Source organism: Sciurus vulgaris (assembly GCF_902686455.1).
Source record: "Sciurus vulgaris genome assembly, chromosome: 11".
NCBI lineage: Eukaryota > Metazoa > Chordata > Mammalia > Rodentia > Sciuridae > Sciurus > Sciurus vulgaris.
In genome coordinates this window covers 125,593,667-125,617,544 of record NC_136472.1, presented here as the reverse complement: position 1 = coordinate 125,617,544, position 23,878 = coordinate 125,593,667, and the positions used below count along the sequence as shown (strand labels likewise).

The 23,878-nt window shown below is 37.3% G+C and overlaps 1 protein-coding gene across 3 annotated transcripts in view; it reads left to right on the top strand.

Moving 5' to 3' along the window:
* PRDM10 (PR/SET domain 10) overlaps positions 1-20,796 on the top strand; it is a 100,146-nt gene extending 79,350 nt beyond the window's left edge. For all 3 annotated transcript variants that reach the window (XM_079104125.1, XM_079104124.1, XM_079104123.1), the window contains 9 exons: positions 1,732-1,911; positions 3,116-3,226; positions 4,218-4,418; positions 5,335-5,478; positions 5,869-6,039; positions 12,233-12,373; positions 13,355-13,526; positions 17,956-18,059; positions 19,835-20,796. In XM_079104125.1, the coding sequence (XP_078960251.1) occupies positions 1,732-1,911; positions 3,116-3,226; positions 4,218-4,418; positions 5,335-5,478; positions 5,869-6,039; positions 12,233-12,373; positions 13,355-13,526; positions 17,956-18,059; positions 19,835-20,038 (1,428 nt within the window). In that variant the 3' untranslated portion in view covers positions 20,039-20,796. The remainder of the gene's footprint in view (positions 1-1,731; positions 1,912-3,115; positions 3,227-4,217; positions 4,419-5,334; positions 5,479-5,868; positions 6,040-12,232; positions 12,374-13,354; positions 13,527-17,955; positions 18,060-19,834) is intronic.
* Positions 20,797-23,878: the final 3,082 nt, after the last annotated feature.

Below are 23,878 nucleotides of genomic sequence, written 5' to 3'. Positions count from 1 at the left end.
GATCTGTTTTTGGAGATGTTGGGATAGAAAGAACTTATGGAGCTTTGGCATTCAAACACTTGTGACTGTATACATGACGTGATATGTATAGTATTAGTATTAGGCTTTGAGATTCAGGACATTATTTGGTTAAGGTGAATTGGTCTGTTAAAAGGAGTACATGGGGGAAACATTCAACACTGAAGGTCAGGAAAAGGTGGAAAAGGCAGTGGATCTTTATCATTGTCTGAACTGAGAGAAATACTATTATTTAGAACAGTGTCCTTAACCCAGTTTTTTGTTTTGTTTTGTTTTGTTTTTTGGTACTGGGGATTTAACTCAAGGATGCTTTACCACTGAGCTATATCCCCAGCTCTTTTTTTAAAATTTTTACTTACTTTTATTTTTTAAATTTTTTACAGACTGCATTTTGATTCATTCAAATGGGGTATATCATTTCGTTTCTATGGTTGTGCACAATGTAGATTCATACCATTCATGTAATCATACATGTACATAGGGTAATGATATCTGTCTCATTACACCATTTTTCTTACCCCCACTCCCTCTCATTTCCTTTTACATATTCTAAAGTTACCCCGTTCTTCTCTCACTCCCTGCACTCCCACACCCATTATATATCATTCTCCACTTATCAGGCCTTTGGTTTTTTGGGATTGGCTTATTTCACTTAGCATGATATTCTTCAGATCCATTCATTTATTTGCAAATGCCAATATTATTCTTCTTTATAGCTGAATAATATTCCATTGTGTATATTTTATTTTTTATTTTGAAACAGGGTCTTACTAAGTTGTTGAGGCTGGCCTGGAACTTGAGAACCTCCTGCCTTAGCCTTCTGAATTGCTGTGATTACAGGCATTCACCACTAACCCCAGCAGAAGTACTGATCCTAGAGGAAGATTCAAAATCTTTACAAGATGAATAACAGTTTAATCATATTTTCAAGAGCAGAGAGCCCTACTGGATAAGGGATTGGCAGTTTTTGAATTTGTTTTGTTCAGGATGGGTTCAGCTTATTATTTCTCTTTGGCCTCGTATCAGTATGATGTCTACCTATAGTGGACAGTATACTTGTTTACTTGAACTTCTAAGTCCACAAATGGAGAGATTTCTTATATAAGTTAATTTGGGATTTAGAAGAACGTCATTATGTTTGTTGAAATGTGTGGGAATTGAATGCACACATGTAAATCCAGTATTGCCTATCCTTCATTATTAGTTTGTCTTATAGTTTTGTTCTGTAGTACTGGTGATTGAAGCCAAGAGTGCTCTACCACTGAGTGACTTCCAGCTCTTTTTTGAGGCAGGGTCTTGCTAAGTTGGCAATGCTGGCCTTAAACTTGGATCTTCCTACCTCATCTTCCAGAGTTGATGAGATTATAGGTGTGTAGCATGGCACCCAGCGTATATTATAGTTCTTAATACCAAACTTATTCCATGTACCCTTTGCCTCTACATAAATGCAAAATTTTCCTCTGAGGTATCAGTATGTATCATTCATATTTGGTGAATTTCAAACCAAGGCTCATTGGAAGGCACTTATTTGCTAACGAACAGATTCCCAGCCACTTTTGACATATCCTATGTATTTCCCAGCACTCCAGCAACTCAGATGCCCCTCAGTGGGTTGGGGTGACTGATGATTTGTGTTGATATTTTCTATTATTCCTTCAAATAAAAATGTTTTACTCTTACCCTATTCCCTTTCTAAAACTTCTTTCTGAATAGCGAAAAGACAAACTACGGGAACACATGCAAAGGATGCATAATCCTGAGAGGGAAGCCAAGAAAGCCGACCGTATTAGCCGCTCCAAGACCTTCAAACCTCGTATCACATCCACAGACTACGACAGCTTCACATTCAAGTGCCGCCTCTGCATGATGGGCTTCCGGCGACGGGGCATGCTGGTCAGTGCCAGATGGTGGCAGGTTTCTGCCTCCAAACCTCATTTCTGTCGATGATGGCGGCTTTGGTATTTTTATTGGGTACTAAGTTATGTTTGTCAGTAGCTTTTATCAATAGTTAGGGGAAGAAAGGGGTTAACAATTCCCAGTTTGGAGTTTTCTTCTTTCCAATCTGCCTTTGCCCTCCAGTACCACTTCTTAGGTGACACCTTTCCTCTCCTTGTGGTACTGGGGATTGAACCCAGGATTGCTCTGTCATTGAGCTATAGCCTCAGCCATTTTTAATTTTTATTTTGAAACAGGGTCTCGCTAAGTTGCTGAGGCTGGCCTCAAACTTGTGATCCTTTAAAATAGGTCGTTTTCTGCCACCCTCCCCTTTTTTGTGTGTGTGCTAGAGTTTCCACCCAAAGTCTCATGCCACAGCTTCAGCTCTCTACCACTTTTCATTACTAGGTTTTTGCTTTCTTTCTTTCTTTCTCTCTCTCTCTCTTTCTTTCTTTCTTTCTTCTTTCTCTCTCTCTCTCTCTCTCTCTCCTCTCTCCTTCCTTCCTTCCTTCCTTCCTTCCGCCCATCCTGTTTTATTTCCCTCCTCCCTTTCATGTTCCTTAATATACTTTTTGGCAGAATCTTTGTCCCCCATTTGCCTCTTTTTTCCAGCTAAGAAACTGAGCAATAGGAGGAATCTCTTCATCAGAGCAGGAGGGTATGTGGTCCCAGGCTAGAGGTAACCTCGGAACAGTCAGTTCACTGCTCTTAACTTATTTTGACTTTGTAACAGTTGCAAAATGTATTTATAAGAGCTAGAAAGTCATAACAATATTTAAAATTCAGAAACTGACTTTCTATCAGTTCATTCAGCATTCTCAGTAAAGCTAGGGCAACTAAATTCCAGTGAAAGACAGGTTGCATCAGAATTCACTAGAGAAGTTCGTGTTAGTTTAATTTTCCTTTTTCTAACGGTAGTTCTTTTAGCTGGAGACTCTCAGTGGGACCTGGGGTGACTATCTCCTCTTCAGTTTTTGCTAAGTTAGTGACCGTTAATATTCTTTGGTATCAGATGGGTCTGATGATGTTGGTTCTGGGCAAATGCCTTATTGTTTTGAGGCATTGTGTCAGAGAATTTCAACTTCTAGTACTCATCTTTTGTCCGTAATAATGGGGTCTCTTTCTCATTTGTTCTTTTTTTTTTTTTTTCCCCCCACTTTAGGTAAATCACTTATCAAAGAGGCATCCAGACATGAAGATAGAAGAAGTGCCAGAGTTAACTCTACCCATCATAAAACCCAACCGGGATTATTTTTGTCAGTATTGTGATAAGGTAAGAGCAAAATATCCATCCTGGTACGCCACTGTGGGAACCCTGCTCAGAGCCAGCGTGTCTGCGTGTGTAAATGTATACTCGTTACTCTTAGCAGATGGTTCCCTGCCTCTCAGTAGTTTTCCATTCAGACCAGAAAGAGCTACAAATGCAACTTCATTTTGAGCCAAATTTTTTTTCTTAAGAATTCTTTGAATTTGTTTTTCTTATTGTTCCTTCTTTCTATGACTTCTGTTACAAAAGAAGAGTCTTGTTACCAAGAGCCTAGTATATGAATTCATTTTATTCCTCAGCTCTCAAAATGAGGGTGTTTATCATCTTACTTGTAAATATGTGGTAGATCTAGCATTTCTAGAAGATTGAGTGGGATGTGAAAAAGTTCTGTGGTGTTGGAATATTCTACTTCTACTATTCCATTCTTTATTTTTGTGCAGTTACAAAAAAGAGAACATGCTATTTATTGTTTATTAAAATAGTATATATGATATAGTCTTGTATAATGTAGCTACATCAGAGTGAAAGTAAAGAACATGTTTTAAACAAACACAGAGTCCCTACCAAAGGTACTAGTGGCTATTAAACTTGCCATTTGAAAGATTCTTCGGTTCTTAGTAGTCAGTTACATACATCATAAGAGAGCTTTTACAGACAGACCAAGGATGAACTGGCATTAAAGACAAATCTCAATTTCTTTATATTCTCCTTTTGAGCTTTCAGGTAAAGGATATTTTTACAGTTAATATCTTAGATGTATATAGAAAATTCAAGGAAGATACCTGGCATATCTATATTATCTTCTTGTTTTAATTTATATGTTATATTTATATTATCCTTCAAAAGATCTGCTAATATATTTTCTTTTGGGCATTATTGGTACTTTTTTTTTTTTTATATTTCCTTAGAGTGACATGGTTAGTTAGTTGTTTTTTTTTTTTTAATCAAGAAAATGGAATTGTACACTGCTTTCATGGCAAAATCTTTGAACCTACAGGTTTATAAAAGTGCCAGCAAGCGTAAAGCCCATATTCTGAAGAACCATCCAGGAGCTGAGCTCCCACCAAGCATTCGGAAACTTCGTCCTGCTGGTCCTGGAGAGCCAGACCCCATGTTAAGCACCCACACCCAACTGACGGGCACCATCGCCACGCCTCCTGTCTGCTGCCCTCACTGCTCGAAGCAGTATAGCAGCAAGGTATGGCATCGCTTTCAACCCATCGACAGTGAGACCTCCGTGAGGAGTGTCGCGACAGAAGGAGGCTTCTCATCGAGGTGGGCCAGATGGCTCCCTCCTAAGTGATGGGGTTGAAAGAGATACTATTCTAGTTCCTGTAAGCAGGGACCACAGTGAAGAATGGCAGGAGAATGTCGTAGACTCCCTGGAATCAGTGCCATCTGATAGCCTGAGCACCTGACTGCTCTCTTCTGTCCTTGGCCTGCTGAGGGTCTCAGATCTGAATATTCCGCACTCACAGTTTATAAGCTTAGGCTTGTGGAAGCATTATGCAGGGACTGAAATGGTAGTTCCTGAAAAGGGGTCATTTTGGATTGTGACTGATTGTTATGGGTATTAGTGAGGTGAGGGATGCTGTGAAGGTTTTGGACTTGCCTGATGGTGTAGGATCATGTAAGTTTTTACTTTTCTACCTAATTCCCCCCACCCCTTCACACTCTTGTGTTACTTTTGGAAGTGCAGGCACAGAGTTAGTATTGCTGTGATTTTTCATTTCCCTTTAATTACTTAATTAATTTGAAAGATAGGGTCTAACTATGTTGTTTAGCTAGCCTCCTAGACTCAAGGGAGCCTTCTGTTTCAGCCTTTCAAGTAGCTGGGACTATAGGAGTATGCCATGGAGCCTGTCTGGTTTTTTTATTTTTTATTTTATTATTATTATTATTATTATTATTATTTTCCAGTGCTGGGGGTTAAACCCAGGGCCTTGTGCTTATGAGGCAAGTGCTCTACCAACTGAACTATATCCCTAGCCCATGATTTTTTATTTTGTAAAGGCACAAATTAAAAGATCTTAGGAAGCTTTGGTTTGCATATGAGAAAGATTGAAAACTACTAATTTTAATAATTATTCTTGATTTTTACTTCAATTTTTCAGACCAAGATGGTCCAACATATTCGAAAGAAACATCCAGAGTATGCCCAGCTTCCCAACACCATCCATACACCCCTGACAACAGCTGTGATCAGTGCCACTCCGGCTGTTCTGACGACAGATAGTGCCACTGGAGAGACTGTGGTGGTAAGTACATGACCAGGAAAGCATTTCATTTCCTTCGATGCTCATCATATTTTTAAACACCTGTCTTGTTATTTAATTGACTACAAATTGAGCCTGTTATTCAGTTTGCTACATAAGGCATTATGCTTATGATTGGGTCTCCTAGTCATTGTTTTCCAAAGCTGTCTGTCAAAGAAATAGCAAGGAATTCTCAGTGTTGCACCTTCACTGCAATATTATCAGAATGTCTAGGGCAGCTCCATTGAGCAGGAGACAGACACTCAGGATTAGTCTGTAGTTCCACAACCCACCAGCATGACTAATGAAATTTTGACAAGATTTAAGAGTACTAAGATAGCTCTTACTAATCAGTAGTTTTACCAACTAATGTGTTTCCTGTGATTTTTCTAGACAACAGACCTGCTAACCCAAGCGATGACAGAACTGTCTCAGACCTTAACAACAGATTACCGAACACCACAGGGAGACTACCAGAGGATTCAGTACATACCTGTGTCCCAGTCTGCATCCGGTCTCCAGCAACCTCAGCATATACAACTTCAAGTGGTGCAGGTGGCCCCGGTACAGTGTGGCATTTACTTCTGTTTATCTTTATAAGCACCATATTGCTATTAGCCAGAATGGTGGCTAGAGTCAACACAAGCAGCCAGGTCTCAGAACCTGGGCTTTACATATTGTGCTTCTACATGGAAGTTCTGAGATTAGGGAATTTATGAAACACCATTGCCACCACCCTTCCCAGGCTGATGTGGGCTCTGGACTTGGACTTGGCAGTGTAAGAGATTTCTCTCTATTCTAGTCAGGAGATTTTTAGGTTCTAGCATATATAGTGTACAGGTACTAACGGCACCTAGCCTCTTCTGAAGATGCTGGATGCTTGTCCTTTAGCATCCAGGTTGACTACTTGATAATGCACCAGTTAGATAAATCTTACTCAGGCATCAAATGGCTTCTATCATTTGAGAAGTTGTAAAGTATAATTTTGATTCAGTCTCTATTAATTAGTATCTTGTTAGTATAGAATCATAACTATGTTCTTTTTACTAGATGATGAGTAGCTCATTTTTACTCATGAGGGAGCTAAAAGAAGACATTCTCTTGGAACTACTGTTTCATTTATTCATTTGTATGTGTGTTTTGATGCTGGGGATTGAACTCAGGTGCTTTACCACTGAGCTATGTTCCCAGACTTTTTTTTTTTTTTTGAGATAGAGCCTTGCTAAGTTGCTGAGGTTGACTTTGAACTTGGAATCCTTCTGCCTCAGCCTCTTGAGTTGCTGGGATTACAGATGTGCACCACTATGCTTGACTTTTTCCTTTATTTATGCTGTGAGGATGTATATTCAAAACATAAATGAACTTGTTGCTTTGAAATCCATTGTTTTTGAAAAATTTAAAACCAGTATGAAAGTTACCACTGTCATTCACTATTCTTGTTTGTTTTTGCAGCACTGGAACCCATGGCTTCATGCATACTAGGCAAGTGCTATAGCACTGAGCTTCATGCTCAGCCTTTTAAATTTTATTTTGAGATAGGATCTCACTAAGTTTTCCAGACTGGCCTTGAATTTGCAATCCTTTTGCTTCAGCCTCCAGAGTAGCTAGGATTACAGGCATGTGTCACTGTGCTCTGCAACTATTCTTTACTCTGCCCCTCTGCCCCATATGGGACAGTTATTAGCTTTGTGCTAAGAATCTATGAGGCCTCATGATTGCGTGTTAAACGTGATGTGAAGAAAGGCATGGTGGCGTGTGTGCCTATAATCTCAGTAACTAAAATGGCTGAGGTAGGGGGATTGCAAATTTGAGGCAGAAGGATTGCAAATTTGAGGCTGTCCTCAGCAACTTAGTGAGATCCTGTCTCAAAATATAAACTTAAAAGGGCTGGGAATGTAACTCAGTGGTAGAGCATCCTTGGGTTCAATCACCAGTACCACGAACAAAACAAAAGAAGAACAACAAAAAACCCCATATATATACACGATATTTATATATAGCAACTGGAAAAAGGGGCCAGCAATACTTTGGCTAATTTTCAAACATGTTTGTGAAATGTAAAAGGTTAGGGACCACTGTTTTAGTGGATCCGAACATAACAGCACTATTATTCTCTTCATTTCTCAACTGTTCTAATTAAGAAAACTATTAAGATGGGCACCCACATTTGGAAATAATTATTGGCATATCTTTTAAAGTAATGCTTTTTAAATTAATAGCCAAGGATTTCATGTCTAATTTTTTAATCAGAATCATACAGTCAGCTGGCAACATTTAAATTTAAAGGGAGACAGTTTTTGCTTTAGTAAAAACTTATACATTTTATACTTATGAACTTATCATGATTAAGAGACACTTGTCTCAAAACACTACAATAGTTTTGTGTACAACTGCTCATAAAATGTGGAATTTCATTTAATTTTTTTTTTTTTAACTCTTGGAGTGTTACTTTTTCTCTTGCTTTTATGGACATAGTTACAAGGATACCTGGAGATAGTGTATTCCAGGTTGTGGCAAACTAAAAGCAAATTCTCCTCCTTTGTCTCTTTAAGTGATAGGCCACTAAATTTAGTGAAATTTGAAGGAAAAACTGTTGATTTCTGAGAGCTTCTCATGTAATTTATTACTAATATCATGATCATCATCATCATCATATTCATTATTATTATTATTACAGCACTGGGGATTAAACCTAGGGTTGCTCTATCATTGAGCAGCTCTTTTTACTTCTTTATTCTGAGGTAAAATCTTACTAAATTGCTGCAGCTGGTCTCAAACTTGCTCTCAGTCAAGTAGCTGGGATTACAGGCATGCACCCTGCACCTGACTGTCATACAGCTTATTATTAGGAGCCGTATTTCTTCTTTCTCCTTGTCTTCCAGAATTTTAGTAGCTTATATTTTAGAAGCATTTTTGGAACTTTACATTTGGCCAGGTCGGCTTAGAGGTGTGTGCCCTCTGGGAGTGCAGTGAGGTTATATATATCATTAGATCTGAAGTTTCACCTATTCTTCTGTTGGGTTATTGTTTTTTTTTTTTTTTTTTTTTTCTCTTTTTTAACCAGTTAATTTTTTTTTTTTTTTGTAAACCAATGGGATACACGTTGTTTCTCTGTTTGTACATGGCGTAAAGGCATACCATTTGTGTAATCATAAATTTACATAGGGTAATGTTGTTTGATTTGTTCTGTTATTTTTTTTCCCTTCCCCCCACCCCTCCCACTCCTCTTTTCCCTCTATACAGTCCTTCCTTCCTCCATTCATGCCCCCCTCCCTAACCCTAACTCTAACCCTAACACTAACTCCTCCCACCTCCCATTATGTGTCATCATCCACTTATTAGTGATATCATTCGTCCTTTGGTTTTTTGAGATTGGCTTATCTCACTTAGCATGGTATTCTCCAATTTCACCCATTTGCCTGCAAGTGCCATAATTTTATCATTCTTTATGGCTGAGTAATATTCCATTGTGTGTGTGTGTGTGTGTGTGTGTGTGTGTGTGTGTGTGTGTGTGTATATATATATATATATATATATATATATACCACAGTTTCTTTATCCATTCATCAATTGAAGGACATCTAGATTGGTTCCACAGTCTGGCTATGGTGAATTGAGCAGCTATGAACATTGATGTGGCTGTATCTCTGTAGTATGCTGATTTTAAGTCCTTTGGGTATAGGACAAGGAGTGGGATAGCTGGGTCAAATGGTGGTTCCATTCCAAGTTTTCTAAGGAATCTCCACACTGCTTTCCAGAGTGGCTGCACTAATTTGCAGCCCCACCAGCAATGTATGAGTGGACCTTTCTCCCCACATCCTCGCCAACACCTGTTGTTGCTTATATTCTTGATAATCGCCATTCTAATTGGGGTGAGATGGAATCTTAGGGTGGTTTTGATTTCCTTTTCTCTTATTACTAGAGATGTTGAACATTTTTCCATATGTTTGTTGATTGCTTGTAGATCTTCTTCTGTGAAGTGTCTATTCATTTCCTTAGCCCATTTGTCGATGGGATTATTTGTATTCTTGGTGTAGAGTTTTTTGAGTTCTTTATAGATTCTGGAGAAGTGCTCTATCTGAAGTATGATTGGCAAAGATATTCTCCCACTCTGTAGGCTCTTTCTTCGCATTGCTGATAGTTTCCTTTGCTGAGAGAAAGCTTTTTAGTTTGAATCTATCCCAGTTATTGATTCTTGCTTTTATTTCTTGTGCTATGGGAGTCCTGTTGAGGAAGTCTGGTCCTAAGCCGACATGTTGAAGATCTGGACCTACTTTTTCTTCTATAATCTTCAGGGTCTCTGGTCTGATTCCGAGGTCCTTAATCCATTTTGAGTTTAATTTCGTGCATAGTGAGAGATATGGATTTAGTTTCATTTTGTTGCATGTGGATTTCCAATTTTCCCAGCACCATTTGTTGAAGAGGCTATCTTTTCTCCATTGCATATTTTTGGCCCCTTTGTCTAGTATGAGAAAATTGTATTTATTTGGGTTTGTGTCGGTGTCCTCTATTCTGTACCATTGATCTACCTGTCTGTTTTGGTACCAATACCATGCCATTTTTGTTACTATTGCTTTGTAGTAGAGTTGAAGATCTGGTATTGTGATACCACCTGTTTCACTCTTCCTGCTAAGGATTGCTTTAGCTATTCTGGGTTTCTTATTCTTCCAGATGAATTTCATAATTGCTTGCTCTATTTCTGTAAGGTACATCATTGGGATTTTAATTGGAATTGCATTGAATCTGTATAGCACTTTAGGTAGTATGGCCATTTTGACAATATTAATTCTTCCTATCCAAGAACATGGGAGATCTTTCCATCTTCTAAGGTTTTCTTTAATTTCTTTCTTTAGTGTTGTATAGTTCTCATTGTAGAGATCTTTCACCTCTTTTGTGAGATTGATTCCCAAGTGTTTTTTTTTGATGCTATTGTGAATGGGGTAGTTTTCCTAATTATTCTTTCCAAAGATTCATCACTTATGTATAAAAATGCATTAGATTTATGTGCATTGATCTTGTATCCCGCTACTTTACTGAATTCACATATGAGTTCTAAAAGTTTTCTGGTGGAATTTCCTGGTTCCTCTAAGTATATAATCATATCATCATTAAATAGGGATAGTTTGAATTCTTCTTTGCCTATTCATATCCCTTTAATTTCTTTGGTTTGTCTAATTGCTCTGGCTAGAGTTTCAAGATGATATTGAATAGAAGTGGTGAAAGAGGGCATCCCTGCCTTGTTCCAGTTTTTAGGGGGAATGCTTTCAGTTTTTCACCATTTAGAATGATATTAGCCATGGGCTTAGCATAGATGGCCTTTACAATATTAAGGAATGTTTCCACTATCCCTATATTTTCTAGTGTTTTGAGCATGAAGGGGTGCTGTATTTTATCAAATGCTTTTTCTGCATCTATTGAAATAATCATGTGATTCTTGACTTTAAGTCTGTTGATATGGTGAATTACGTTTATTGATTTCCAGATGTTGAACCAACCTTGCATCCCTGGGATGAAACCCACTTGATCGTGGTGCACTATCTTTTTAATATGTTTTTGTATGTGATTTGCTAAAATTTTGTTGAAAATTTTTGCGTCGATGTTCATTAAGGATATTGGTCTGAAATTTTCTTTCCTCGATGTGTCTCTGTCTGGTTTAGGTATCAGGGTGATATTGGCTTCATAGAATGAGTTTGGGAGGTTTCCCTCCTCTTCTATGTTTTGGAATACTTTGAGAAGTATTGGAATGAGCTCTTCTTTAAAGGTTTTGTAGAACTCGGCTGAGAACCCATCTGGTCCTGGACTTTTCTTTGTTGGTAGGCTTTTGATGACTTCTTCTATTTCATTACTTGAAATTGGTCTATTTAAATTGTGTATGTCCTCCTCGTTCAGTTTAGGCAATTCATATGTCTCTAGAAACCTGTTGATGTCTTCGAAATTTTCTATTTTGTTGGAGTATAGATTTTCAAAATAGCTTCTAATTATGTTTTGTAGTTCAATTGTGTCTGTTGTGATATTTCCTTGTTCATTCTGAATTTTAGTGATTTGGGTTTTCTCTTGTCTTCTCTTTGTTAGTGTGGCTAAAGGTTTATCAATTTTGTTTATTTTTTTGAAGAACCAACTATTTATTTTGTCAATTTTTGTATTATTTCTTTTGTTTCAATTTCGTTGATTTCAGCTCTGAGTTTAACTATTTCCTGTCTTCTACTACTTTTGGTGCTGTTCTGTTCTTCTTTTTCTAGGGCTTTGAGCTGTAGTGTTAGGTCGTTTATTTGTTGAGTTTTACTTCTTTTATTAAATGTGCTCCATGAAGTAAATTTTCCTCTAAGTACTGCTTTCATAGTGTCCCAGAGATTTTGATATGATGTTTCTTTGTTCTCATTTACCTCTAAGAACTTTTTAATTTCCTTCCTAATATCTTCTGTTATCCATTCATCATATAATAGCATATTGTTTAATCTCCAGGTGTTGGAGTAGTTTCTGTTTTTTACTCTTTCATTTATTTCTAACTTCAATCCATTATGATCTGATAGAATACAAGGTAGTGTCTCTATCTTCTTGTATTTGCTAACATTAGCTTTGTGGCATAATATATGGTCTATTTTAGAGAAGGATCCATGTGCTGCTGAGAAGAAAGTGTATTCGCTCTTGGTTGGATGGTAGGGGTCATTGTTTTTAACTGAACTTTTTCTCTGGTAAGATTTCCCTTAACCTCAGCTGATATATATTTGGTTTCTGGGCCTGTTTTTTCTCCCACCAGGCCACTTCTCCTCACCAGTCTCAGCAGTCCACTGTGGATGTTGGCCAGCTCCATGATCCTCAGACCTACACACAGCATGCTATCCAGGTGCAGCACATCCAAGTCACTGAGCCCACCACCTCAGCCCCGTCATCATCTCAGGTATCTTCTCTATGGACTGTTCAGGGGAATTAATGTGGCCTCAGGGACCGTAAGAGATAGTAAAAACATTACTCACCACTATTGAGATTATGTTATTATTTTTGGACCTTAATTAATAAGTTTTACCTTTGCCTTTACTTCTTATATTAATATGGTAGACACATTTGCATTAAGTTATTAACTTCCCTGTCCCAATGGAACTCTGTGGTATGATATCCTAGGAACAGCACTAGCCTTTCTTATCATTCTAAATGCAATTGCTAAATTGCTTCTATGATTTGGAACAATGACTTTGTGGAGTACTATTGTGTTGTTGTGTTTGAATCTGTCATTGAGATGTTTAAGTAAGCATGGGAGTTCAAAGGAGAGAGAGGTTTTACATATAGCAGACTGTGTAGAAATTATGTGTGGATATGATCTTCGAATTGGGTCTTGAGAGGGTATGGTTTTGACATGGTATTCAAAAGAGGCATTGTGATCTTACAATGCAGAGTTACAATGCAGAGTTGTGAAATTGTAGTACATTTGGAAGAAACTGAATGATTCTGTTTAGGAATAGGAAATTGTGTTTGGAAAGAAAGTAGGAAAGGTAGCTTGGAGCTGGATTCTGGAGGACCTTGAACAGCAGGCAACAGAGTGTGGTCTGATATCTGGTAGTCAGGAGTAAGCCTCTACCTACACTAGATGTCTGAATCCTATATAATATAGGCAATTATACTTTCATTAATTTATCTTACTAACAAGTTTATTGAAATTAATTTTTTATACCTCTGTAGATTATTTTCTGAAAACATTAGAATTTCAGGGTTATGATTGCTTTTTGTTCATTCCATACTTAATTAAAACTATAATTACTTTAGCAGCAATATAGTTTGTCTTATAAAATTCACATTATTCTGCTTTATTTCATTCAGTTATTTGCAAGTCTTAAATCTAGTAAAATTTCATAATTTCCTGCTCTTATTTTCTCCCTCTCCCTAGGTGACTGGGCAGCCACTGAGCCCTTCTGCACAGCAGCCTCAGCAGGGGCTCAGCCCCTCCCATATACAAGGCAGTTCTTCCACACAGGGGCAGACTTTGCAGCAGCAGCAGCAAAACTCCTCTGTCCAGCACACATACCTTCCCAATGCTTGGAATTCTTTCCGAGGCTACTGTGAGTAAGAAAAATGGATACAGTGCTGTATAGGTCATGAGGGGAACTCCAGCCATGTGTTTTCATCTCATCAGCTTTATAATAGGTTTTTAGATTAAAATATCAATTGTGCATTTTTTCCCCCTCTATGGTGTATGTATTTGAATGAGTTTCATGACAAAATTCAAGGCAGCATTTTGACCTCAGAGAGCCAGTTTGACAGGACATTTTCAGATACATTAGGTATGTTGCTAGAGGAAGTGTAGGTAGGTGACTTATATAGAATAGATGGAGAAAGAGTATGTTGATGGTAATGGTTCATCCCTTCCATCAATAATTATTAAATGCCTGTATATCAATCACTGTGCTAGACCCTGGGTATACAAAGATTAATGTTGACATTAATATCAATAATACTACCCAGTAATACTGTCAATGTCAATAATAATTTTTAAAAAAAATTTTCTTTGGGTACTGGGGATTTAACCCAGGGACATTTTACCACAGAGCTACATCCCCAGTTCTTTTTATTTCTTATTTTGAGACAGCATCTTACTAAGTTGCTTAGGGCCTTGCTAAGTTGCTGAGGCTGGCCTTGAACTTGTGAGTCTCCTGTCTTAGCCTCCCAAACTCCTGAGATTATAGGCATGTGCCACCATGCCCAGCTATAAGCCAACTTTCATTAAGCTTAGTATATGCTGGGAATGATTTGAAATTATATGTATCACATTCAGTATTTACAATAACTTGCAAGATAAGTACAGTTGTTAATTGCATTTTACCGATGAGGCAAAATGTGTTTAGTCACAAAAACTTATCTAAGAGATGTAGCTAGTCACCGGAGAACTAGAACCCAGGCTGTCAATGCTCCAAATCACCCTGCTGTGCCACTTCTCATGAAATAGTCTTTGGGTCAAAGGGATCATCATTAGTTTTGTAGGGTGGACACTCCTCTATTCCCAGTGACTTGGGAGGCTGAGGCAGGAGGATGGCAAGTTTGAAACCAGCCTCAGAAACTTTTTTAGACCCTTAGCAACTTAGTAAGACCTTGTCTCAAAATAAAAAGTAAAAGGGACTGGGGATGTAGATCAGTGGTAAAATGCTCCTGGGTTCAATCTCTGGTACCAAAAGAAAGAGAGAAAGAGAGATCATCATCTAGCAGAGGAAATGCATATATGAGTAGCATATTACAAAACCCTGAGGTTAGTGCTATAGAAACAGTAACAAGTTAGTTGCCTGAAGTCAGAGTAGATAGAAATCAAGGTTGGGATGAAAACCTTGGGTATGGGCTAGAAAGTATGTGAGACTTTATTATTGAAAATGTGAAAGGAACAGGAAGAATGATAATTGACCTTGATAGTAGCAAGTAGGAGTTCTGAGCACTAAGAAGGGAGGAAGTAGTCTTGATTTCTTTTTTGGGGGGGCCCATCACTGTTATGGTTGATCCTTGGCTGTGTTATATAGATTTGTTGTGGAGTCAGATTTGAGCTCTGCCATTTAATTGTTTTGAAAATCTGTTTATAGAAATACTGGTGGTTCCATTGAGGGCTGAATCTAGTTTATGGTCAGAGAAAGAGTCTCTGACTCCAGAGTAAATACCAGTAGAATCCTGGGAAATAGACTTGACATTTATGTTTGGTTTGTTTCCTGTGAAACACAGTAGGATGGTAAAGATACCCAGCTATCCATGGTGCTAATAGTATGAGTTAACATTCTAACATGAAGAAAAGATTCTGGAACTGAAATTTTTTATTAGAAAAAAATTCCAAAATTATACATGAGTAGAATAGTATAATGAATCCCTGTATTCATCCTTCAGCTTCAGTAGTTACCAAGTCATGTCCAGCCTCCTCTCTACCCCATCCTTCTCCTCCATCTTCCAAATCAGTAAGAATCCATTGTATCATTTCATCCATAAGTATTTTAAAATTGAGAAGTTGACTAGGCATGGTAGTGCACACCTGTAATCCCAGTGACTCAGAAGACTGAGGCAGGAGGATCTTAAGTTCAAGGTCAGCCTCAGCAAGTTAGAGAGGCCCAGTTTCCATATAAAAATGGAAAGGTCTGGAGATGTAACTCAGTGGTAACATGACCTGGAGTTCAATCTTAGCACCAAAAGAAAAGAAAATAAGTAAAATTAAAAATTCTGTTGTTTTTGTTCTTTGTTGTTGTTGTGTGTGTGTGTGTGTGTGTGTGTGTGTGTGTGTGGCGGGGGGTGCTGTACTAAGGATTGAACCAGGGGCCTTGCACATGCTTAGCATGTGCTCTATCACTGAACTATATCCCTAGCCCAAAAGAGCATTTAAAAAACATACAACATTATCACAACACAACATTATCACACCTGAAAATAATTCTTTAATACCTGCGAATTTACTTCAGATATCTAGTAAGTATTCATATTTCTGTGATGGTCTCAGAAATTTTAATATTTTTGTTGGTTTGTTCAAATTGGGTCAGATAAGGACCAGACATTGTCATTGTTTTTTTTTTTTTTCCCTTGATACTAGGGATTGAATCCATGGGTGCTTTACCACTGAACTACATCTCCAGACCTTTTTAATTTTTATTTCGAGAGAGTATCTTCCCAAGTTGCGGAGGCAGACCTTGAACTTGTGTTCCTCCTGCCTCAGCTTCCCAAGTCACTGGGATGGTAGGTGTGCACCCCCCGCCCAGCACATTGTTGTCCTTTGATATACTTTGTCCATCTCTTTTATTTCCTGTAGACTGGCCATTAGATCTAGAGACTTGACCAGGTTTAGGTTCGTACTACAGCAGGTGTGTGTGCTTCCATCTGAAGGCATACAATGTTTGGTTGTCTTTTTGTGATATAAGGAGTCAATGATACTTATTCCTTAGCTCTTATTTTATTAAGGCTTATGAAGTAATGATACTTGGATTGTATCATTCTTTTTTAAAAAATGTTTTTAGTTGAAAATGGACACAAAGTCTTTTTATGTATTTATTTTTATGTGGTGTTGTGGATCAAACCAGTGCCTCACGTGTGTGAGGCAAACACTATACCACTGGGCTATAGTCCCAGCCCTTTATCATTCTTATTTATTAACTAATTAGAAAACTTCTATAAAGAAAAACATTTTACCCTAATTACCAGATGATTCTTGAGGCAGCACAGATTCTGGAGGATAAATGATTTAGATACCTGATTAATCACCTTTACTTACCAGTTTTCAAAATAATGAGTTGATTTTCCAGTGTTAGCCACAGTAATGAATAAAGGATATGTGTGCTTAGTGTCATTTTGTACTCATGCATTTCAACACATGACATGTTTGAACCTATTGCAGTATTATCCTTATTGATGTTCAGGTTACTCCATCTTTGCCTAACAGGAGTCTCTTCAAACTGTCTCCTGCATCTTTCCCACATGACCCTATAGCATCTTATGTGCTGGTAAGACAATGATGTTCCATGCTCATCTCATACATCTTCTGCTCAGAGCTGGAATCATCCATTTTCCCAAGAATATTTAATTCCTTTTAGTAGAAAATATTTTTCAGACTATTTTTCACCTAGGGTGCTGGGGTGAAATTTGCTTTTGATTTTCTTTAATAACAATAATTCAATCTAGATTTAGTTGTGATTACTAGGCAACTATGGATATATTTGTGTCATAAATTCAGACCTGAATCTAAAAGCTAAAAATTTTGAGCTAAATGGTGAGCCTTTGTAATATATTTCTAGGTTTTTAAAAATAGTTGAGTATTTGTCTTTGTAGATATTTGGAAGCCACTTTTGAGTGAAGATTGTCTCTAACATTCAATAGCTTTGTAGTAGTGCCTTCTTATATGATTGATTCTTATCCGAGATGCTTTCAGTCTATCAAGGAGTTACTGCATCCTAAGACTCTCACAGCAAGCAAATCTGTGGGAAATACCTAAATGAAGACTATGGCCACTGGTACAGATGGTTCAATTACTATGGTTCAACTTAGGATTTTCACCTTAATGATGATGCAGAAGCATAACCATACAACCATTCTGAGATTTTTGTTTTTATTTTTGAGATGGTGTCTTGCTGTGTTGCCTAGGCTGATATCAAACCCCTGGTTTAGGAGATCTTCCTGCCCCAGCTTCGTGAGTAGGTGGGACTACAGGTTTGCACCACCATGCCTGGCCATATTCTGTTTTATACTGACAGTACAGTATTTACTAATTTACATGAGATATTCAACACTTCATTATAAAATTGATCTCGTGTTAGATGATTTTGACCAACCGTAGGCCGTTATAAATGTTCTGAGAATGTTTAAGTCAGGCAAGGCTAAGCTATAATACAGGAGTTAGGTGTATTAAATGCATATATGATTTAGGATGTTTTCAAGGTAGGATAGGTTTATTGGAATGTGACCCCCATCATATAAGTAAAGGAGCATCTGTATTTGTTTTTAGAACTTGTATTAAAATATCTATGTATTTCCTGTTTTCAGCATCTGAGATTCAAATGATGACACTTCCCCCAGGTCAGTTTGTGATTACAGACAGTGGTGTAGCAACTCCTGTCACTTCTGGCCAAGTGAAGGCAGTTACTCCGGTAAGCCATTCTGTCCACACTGTAATGCTGTGCTAGAATGCTTGTCATGGTTTATTCTTTATTTATTGCTTTATTCTCTATTTTCTCAGTATATGATTTCTTGAAACCCGTGTCTTTATCACTTTATCCTCTACCTTTCTCTGGAGGCTAGACTATAGCAAATGCTAAAAAAAAAAAAAAAAAAAAAAAAAAAAAAAAAAATCCATTAAACTAATAACTATAATGAGCCTCCTAGATCCATAACTATAATGAGCCTCCTAGATCCATCATATGATCACTTTTTTATGCATTTGTTGGAAATGTTACAAGTCCTCAAAACTATTGACCTTCAACTGGTCTGGGAGAGAATAATATAATGAATCAATTATGGAGCTATTTTAAATAATTTACCTACTGCAAGGTAAAAAACATTTCCATAATACTTGAATTTGGCAAGTTTATTGATTGTATGTACTCCTTATCTTTTTATCTTCATGTGTTTGTTTTGGTCTACCTCTTAAATTTTAGGGAGACAGAGTACACAAATTTAAATTAAGAAAAATATTCTTGGGCTGGGTATAGTTTGGTGGTAGACTTCATGCTTAGCAGGTATGAGACCCTGGGTTTGATCCCTATCTCCAAAAAAAAGAAAAGAAAATTACTCTTGGATTAATAGCTCTGGAGAGCTAGAGTACAGATGTGGAATGGTGACTATAGCTTATAGTAATGCATTGTAAACTTGAATATTACTAAGAGAGTAGATTTAAAATGTTATTACCACATACACACAAGAGGTAAGTATATGGTGATGGGTATATTAGCTTGATTTATTCCTTTTTTCATTTATGTTAGTTTGACTTAATTATTTCACAATATATACATATATTAAAATATCATGTTATATACCATAAAATATATACAATTTTGTTTTTCATTTATACCTTTAAGAAGCTGGGAGGAAAAAAAGAACAATACTCTTAAGTGGCTAGGGACATTGGAATAGTCCCAGGGGAAGATTATTTCCCAAGGGGGTGGTAGGGTTGTCTAGTCATCTCGTAAACCTGATATTTTATACTTTATTTTTATTTTTTTTGAATCCGGGGACATTTTGCCACTGAGCTACATGCAAAAACCCTTTTAAAATTTTTTTATTTTGAGACAGTCTTTTTAAGTTGCCTAGCCTGGCCTCAAACTTGAGATCCTCCTGCCTCAGCCTTCTGAGTCACCCCTTCCTATACTCATGAATGTTAAAGTGAAATTTGATGGTAGCATATTTTAATTGTCCTTACTTGGCAAAACAAAATTTTGGGACCATTAATGTAATTTTTAATTTTGCTGGTTTTTGAAATTTTAAAGTCTGGGAACCACTGATCTTGACCATCTGTCTTAGAGGCCAGTCTGCCTCTGTAAGGAGACTATCTCTTCTTTGATCCATTTTGTAGTAATCTTAACATTTGATTGACAGCAATTTTCCTCTGAAATTATAAGTTCTTAGGAGAAGTACAAAAGTGCATATTTTCTTTGCCAGATAGGTTACCACCATGTGCAAATTTCTATACCTGAAGTTCTTTATTATATCATTTGGTAACAGCAAAGGTATCTTTGTATTCAGTTACTGTGACTGACCCATCCTCTCTAAAGGATGTAGGTAAAGCATCTCTTATAGGTGCCTATTTTGGATCCTCTATAACATTTCTTTACATTTCTTTACATATTCCCCTTTCCTCTCCTCCAGTAGCCCCAACTCCTCCCTCATAGGCTCTAAGTTTCTAAAGATTCTTCTTTTTCTGCTTTAGGGTCATTATGTATTATCAGACAGTCAACCAGAATTGGAGGAAAAGCAAACTTCTGCCCTTTCCAGTGGAGTCCAGGTTCAGACATCTGCACACAGTGACTCTCTGGATTCCCAGACCACCAGCCAACAGCAGACCACACAGTACATCATCACCACCACCACCAATGGGAATGGAAGCAGTGAAGTGCACATCACTAAACCCTAGTTCTCACCCTGGACCTCGAGTGGAGCCTTCACATCATGTCTTTTTTCATTCATAGGTCTGAAGCTTCTGACATCTGGACCTCTTTTTTAAGATTTATTATTCACTCAAAGAGTTTGAAGACTACAATTTTGATGCCCACACATACATGGAGATTATTTTGCCAAGGTCATCTTTACCAAATTGACTCTTCAAGCCCTCAGGGCTTCTGCCACGGAATGGAGATCTTTCAGGGGAAAGTAGATTTCAGGATGGAGAAACTTTGCCTTGCTCTTGAGTTGGTTTTTTACCACACTGATAAGCCTTACTTTCCCTTCGTGGAAATATTAAGTGGCATATTTGTGTTCATACCAAAGGTGGAGACAGGATGTGCCAAGTCCATGGTCATTGGACTTCTGAATTCCAAGCCATGGCACCAGAGGAGAACAGGCATTTCACAGGCGTGATTTAAATCAGGACTTGTAAGTTTAGTTTTTGGTAATTTAACAGAGGAAGCTTACTGGATAAGAAAATAAAAATGATGAGACAAAGTTTGACAGTAGTGTTCTGAAGGAAAAACTGTCATTTAAAAATTTCTTATTGCTGATTTCCTTTTCTTTTTTCTTTTTCTTTCTTTTTTTCTTTTTTTCTTTTTTTTTTTTAAATTGGGGTGTTGCTATGTTGCTTAGGCTGGTCCTGAACTCCTGGGCTCAAGCGATCCTCCTGCCTCAGCTTCCTGAGTAACTGGGATTACAGGCAGGCCACCATGATTTTTTTTTTCCTATGTTGAAGACTATGGTTGGCGGTTGGTAATGCTTTTCACAGATTCTGGCCCTCAGCAGATTAGGGTAGAACCTCATGTCTTGATTGTTCTTACTTTATTTTTTTACAAGAGTGGACTCTCAAAAAGAGAAAAAGACTGCTTGATGTTAGCAGAATTTAAGCCCCTACATTAAACCTTTGCCTCCCATTCTCTGGTTGCAGTTGTATTAAGGAGATATTGGTACCAAGAGAAATTACCCAAACTAAAACTTTATTATGGGGCAGGGGGACCTGAAACCCTGTCCTGCCTTGTAGGATCCATTTACCATGAATTGGTAAAAGATGAAATCCTTGTTCTTACCAAGTATACATTAACTCCTTCTCTCTCTCTCTTTCTCTCTCTCTCTTTTTTTTTTTTTTTTTTTTTTTTTTTGATTGTACTGAGCTTAAACCCATGACCTCAAGCATGCTTGGCAGGTGCTCTAACACTGAGTTACACCCACAGCCCTTACATTTAACTCTTATTCACAGCATTCAGTGTATTTTAATACTTTCAATGCTGTCTTAAAATGAACATTCTTTAAAGGTGGATGGAAAGGTGGCCTTCCTTATTTCTAAAGACTTTTAATTTTAAACATATTATAACTCATCTGGACCTTTTTATAAGATGACCAACTTTACACTTGGGGGAAAATTAAAATGCAGGGACCATTTATATAATACATGAGGATAATACTAAAGGATCTGAAAGAAATTGTGTCTTTATGAATATTATACTGTCAGGTGGGAGAGGAAAAGCAATCTGCTGTGATGATGGTTTGTCTTATATGTGTTCCTGTTTAGGAGTCTTGTGTGCTGTTAATTCAGTGGGAAAAGTATTTACCCTCTTTTTACTGTACATTCCGATTGTACCCGTGAAACATTTCAATCAGTACATATTTTAGCAACATTTTGTGACATGCATTTTTAGAATAATTATTGTATAGTGAATTTATCAATCCAGATCAAGAAGACCTAAATATGTTTAAAATGAAGTCAACTAGTTAATTTATTTATATTTCTGAGTAAAAACTGGTCCGATGAATTAAGAAGCATAGTAGCTTCTTTATGGTAAAGATATCTTTCTGAAAAGTAAAAAGAGTTCTTTTGAACTAACTTTACTAATATGTAGATCTTGCACTTTATTTTTGAGACCTCATTCTCATGGCTATCTCTGAAAATTTAGGCACTAAGGAGAACTTAAGAAAGTTTCTTCAAAAATGTGTGGAAACTGAAAATGGACTTTCTATCTTTGGTGACAAAGAGGTAACATCAATATTGACCCCGAGTCATAAAATGCAGACTCTGGTTCCCAAAGTTCCACAATGTAATGATTGTAAGTAACCTATTATTCTCTAGAAAGACTTGCTAGGAGGAGAATACTAGACTTTCCCAAAGGTCCAGTTTGGGTTTTTGTAACTTATATTTGGCCCTGTTGGGTTCTTTTTAATTTGATCCAGCAAGGAATTTTCCCTCTTCTCAGGAATAACTTATTGATTAAAATAAAATAGAATGTTCGTTTTATGCCAGTTACTTTAAGTTTTAAAATACAGAGAGGAAGATCTTGTTGAGGGACTTCTTTTGTCTCTTTCCCTTCTAATTTTTTCTTCGTTGTCTTTTCTGGTCCTTATGTAGAATAAAGACTCTAAAATTAACATATGTTATCAACCAGAGATGCAGGTGGTTGTAAAGCCAAACAACACTGCTTTAGGATCAGATATTGTGCACATTAATTCCAAGGTAATATTTTCAAAAGGACTTGGATTTGAAGAGATAGCAGACTATAATTCCTGTGAAGACCTAATTTGGGAAACATGTATGTAGCCAATGTTTGTATTGTGGCCTCTCCCAAGATACATTGACACTGTAGACTTCATTCAGTGCAGTGTGGTATTTTGGAGTAGGTTGGATATAAATTTTACATTTTTACTGTTTGATTTATACCCAGACAAAGACATTTCATCATGTAAAATTCCTGTTCTTCTGGAAAAAGTTTTTGTTTTGATCTTGAATTATTTTCTGACTTGGAATTATCCTTTCAGAAAACTCTTACTATAGCTAGGGCTAAAAAGCACTTCATGAGATGCTAAAGCTGACCCATTGATTGAAAATGTTGACCCTATCCTATTATTTAAATGTGAACATTTATTGTACATTCAGTGAGTTATAGTGTTAATAGTCTTGTGCTACACAGCAGGTGTAAAAATTAATAAATATTTTTTTTAATAAACATGTTTCTTGTTTGTATATATAAAGCCAAGAGCTACTGAGATAGTTAAACTTTTTTTTCCCCTTTTAAATTTTACAACTTAATATCTGGTTCCCAATCTGCATTTAAGAAACTTGGGAGTTGCTACTCCATCCTACCAATAAACAAAAAGCTGAAAAAACTGAAAAATCAAGAACTTTTAATTTTTTTTTTTTTCAATACTGGGGATTGAACTCAGGGGTGTTCTGCCACTGAGCTATATGCACAGCCCTTTTTCCTTTTTTCTTTTGAGACAGAGTCTCTCAAAGTTGCTCAGGCTGGCCTCAAACTTGTGATCCTCCTGCCTCAGCCTCCTGAGTAACTGGGAATGCATGCATGTTCCATTACATGTGACTCAACAACTCTTCTTAGATCCATCAGAACAGACTGCCACCCTCAAAATTGGACAGATTGACAAGTGAATGCAGAATCACAACCTAAATCAGCAGAAATCCATGAACAAAAACCTATGAACAGAAACCTCTAAGGGAATCAGTGCCAGGGTAGTACTAAATTGCACTAAATGAATTGCTGAAAGCTTACTGTGGACAAGCCTGAGACACAAAAGCTCCAGGTAACCCAGTCATCGGGAGAGGAAGAGACCCAGATTTTTCTGAGTTTTACCTCCATGAACTTGAGTAGGTTCTCATGGTGAATATTGGAGAAAAATTCCCTCATGCTGCTGGAGAGGTAAGGGAAAAGGAACCCTTTTGAAATATAGCAGAGCACTACTTCTTAACAAGACCTGTTCTCTTGAGAGACTGGACCTTAACCTGTAGAGGTTTTATCACAGCCAAACTGACTTGGGAGAAGGA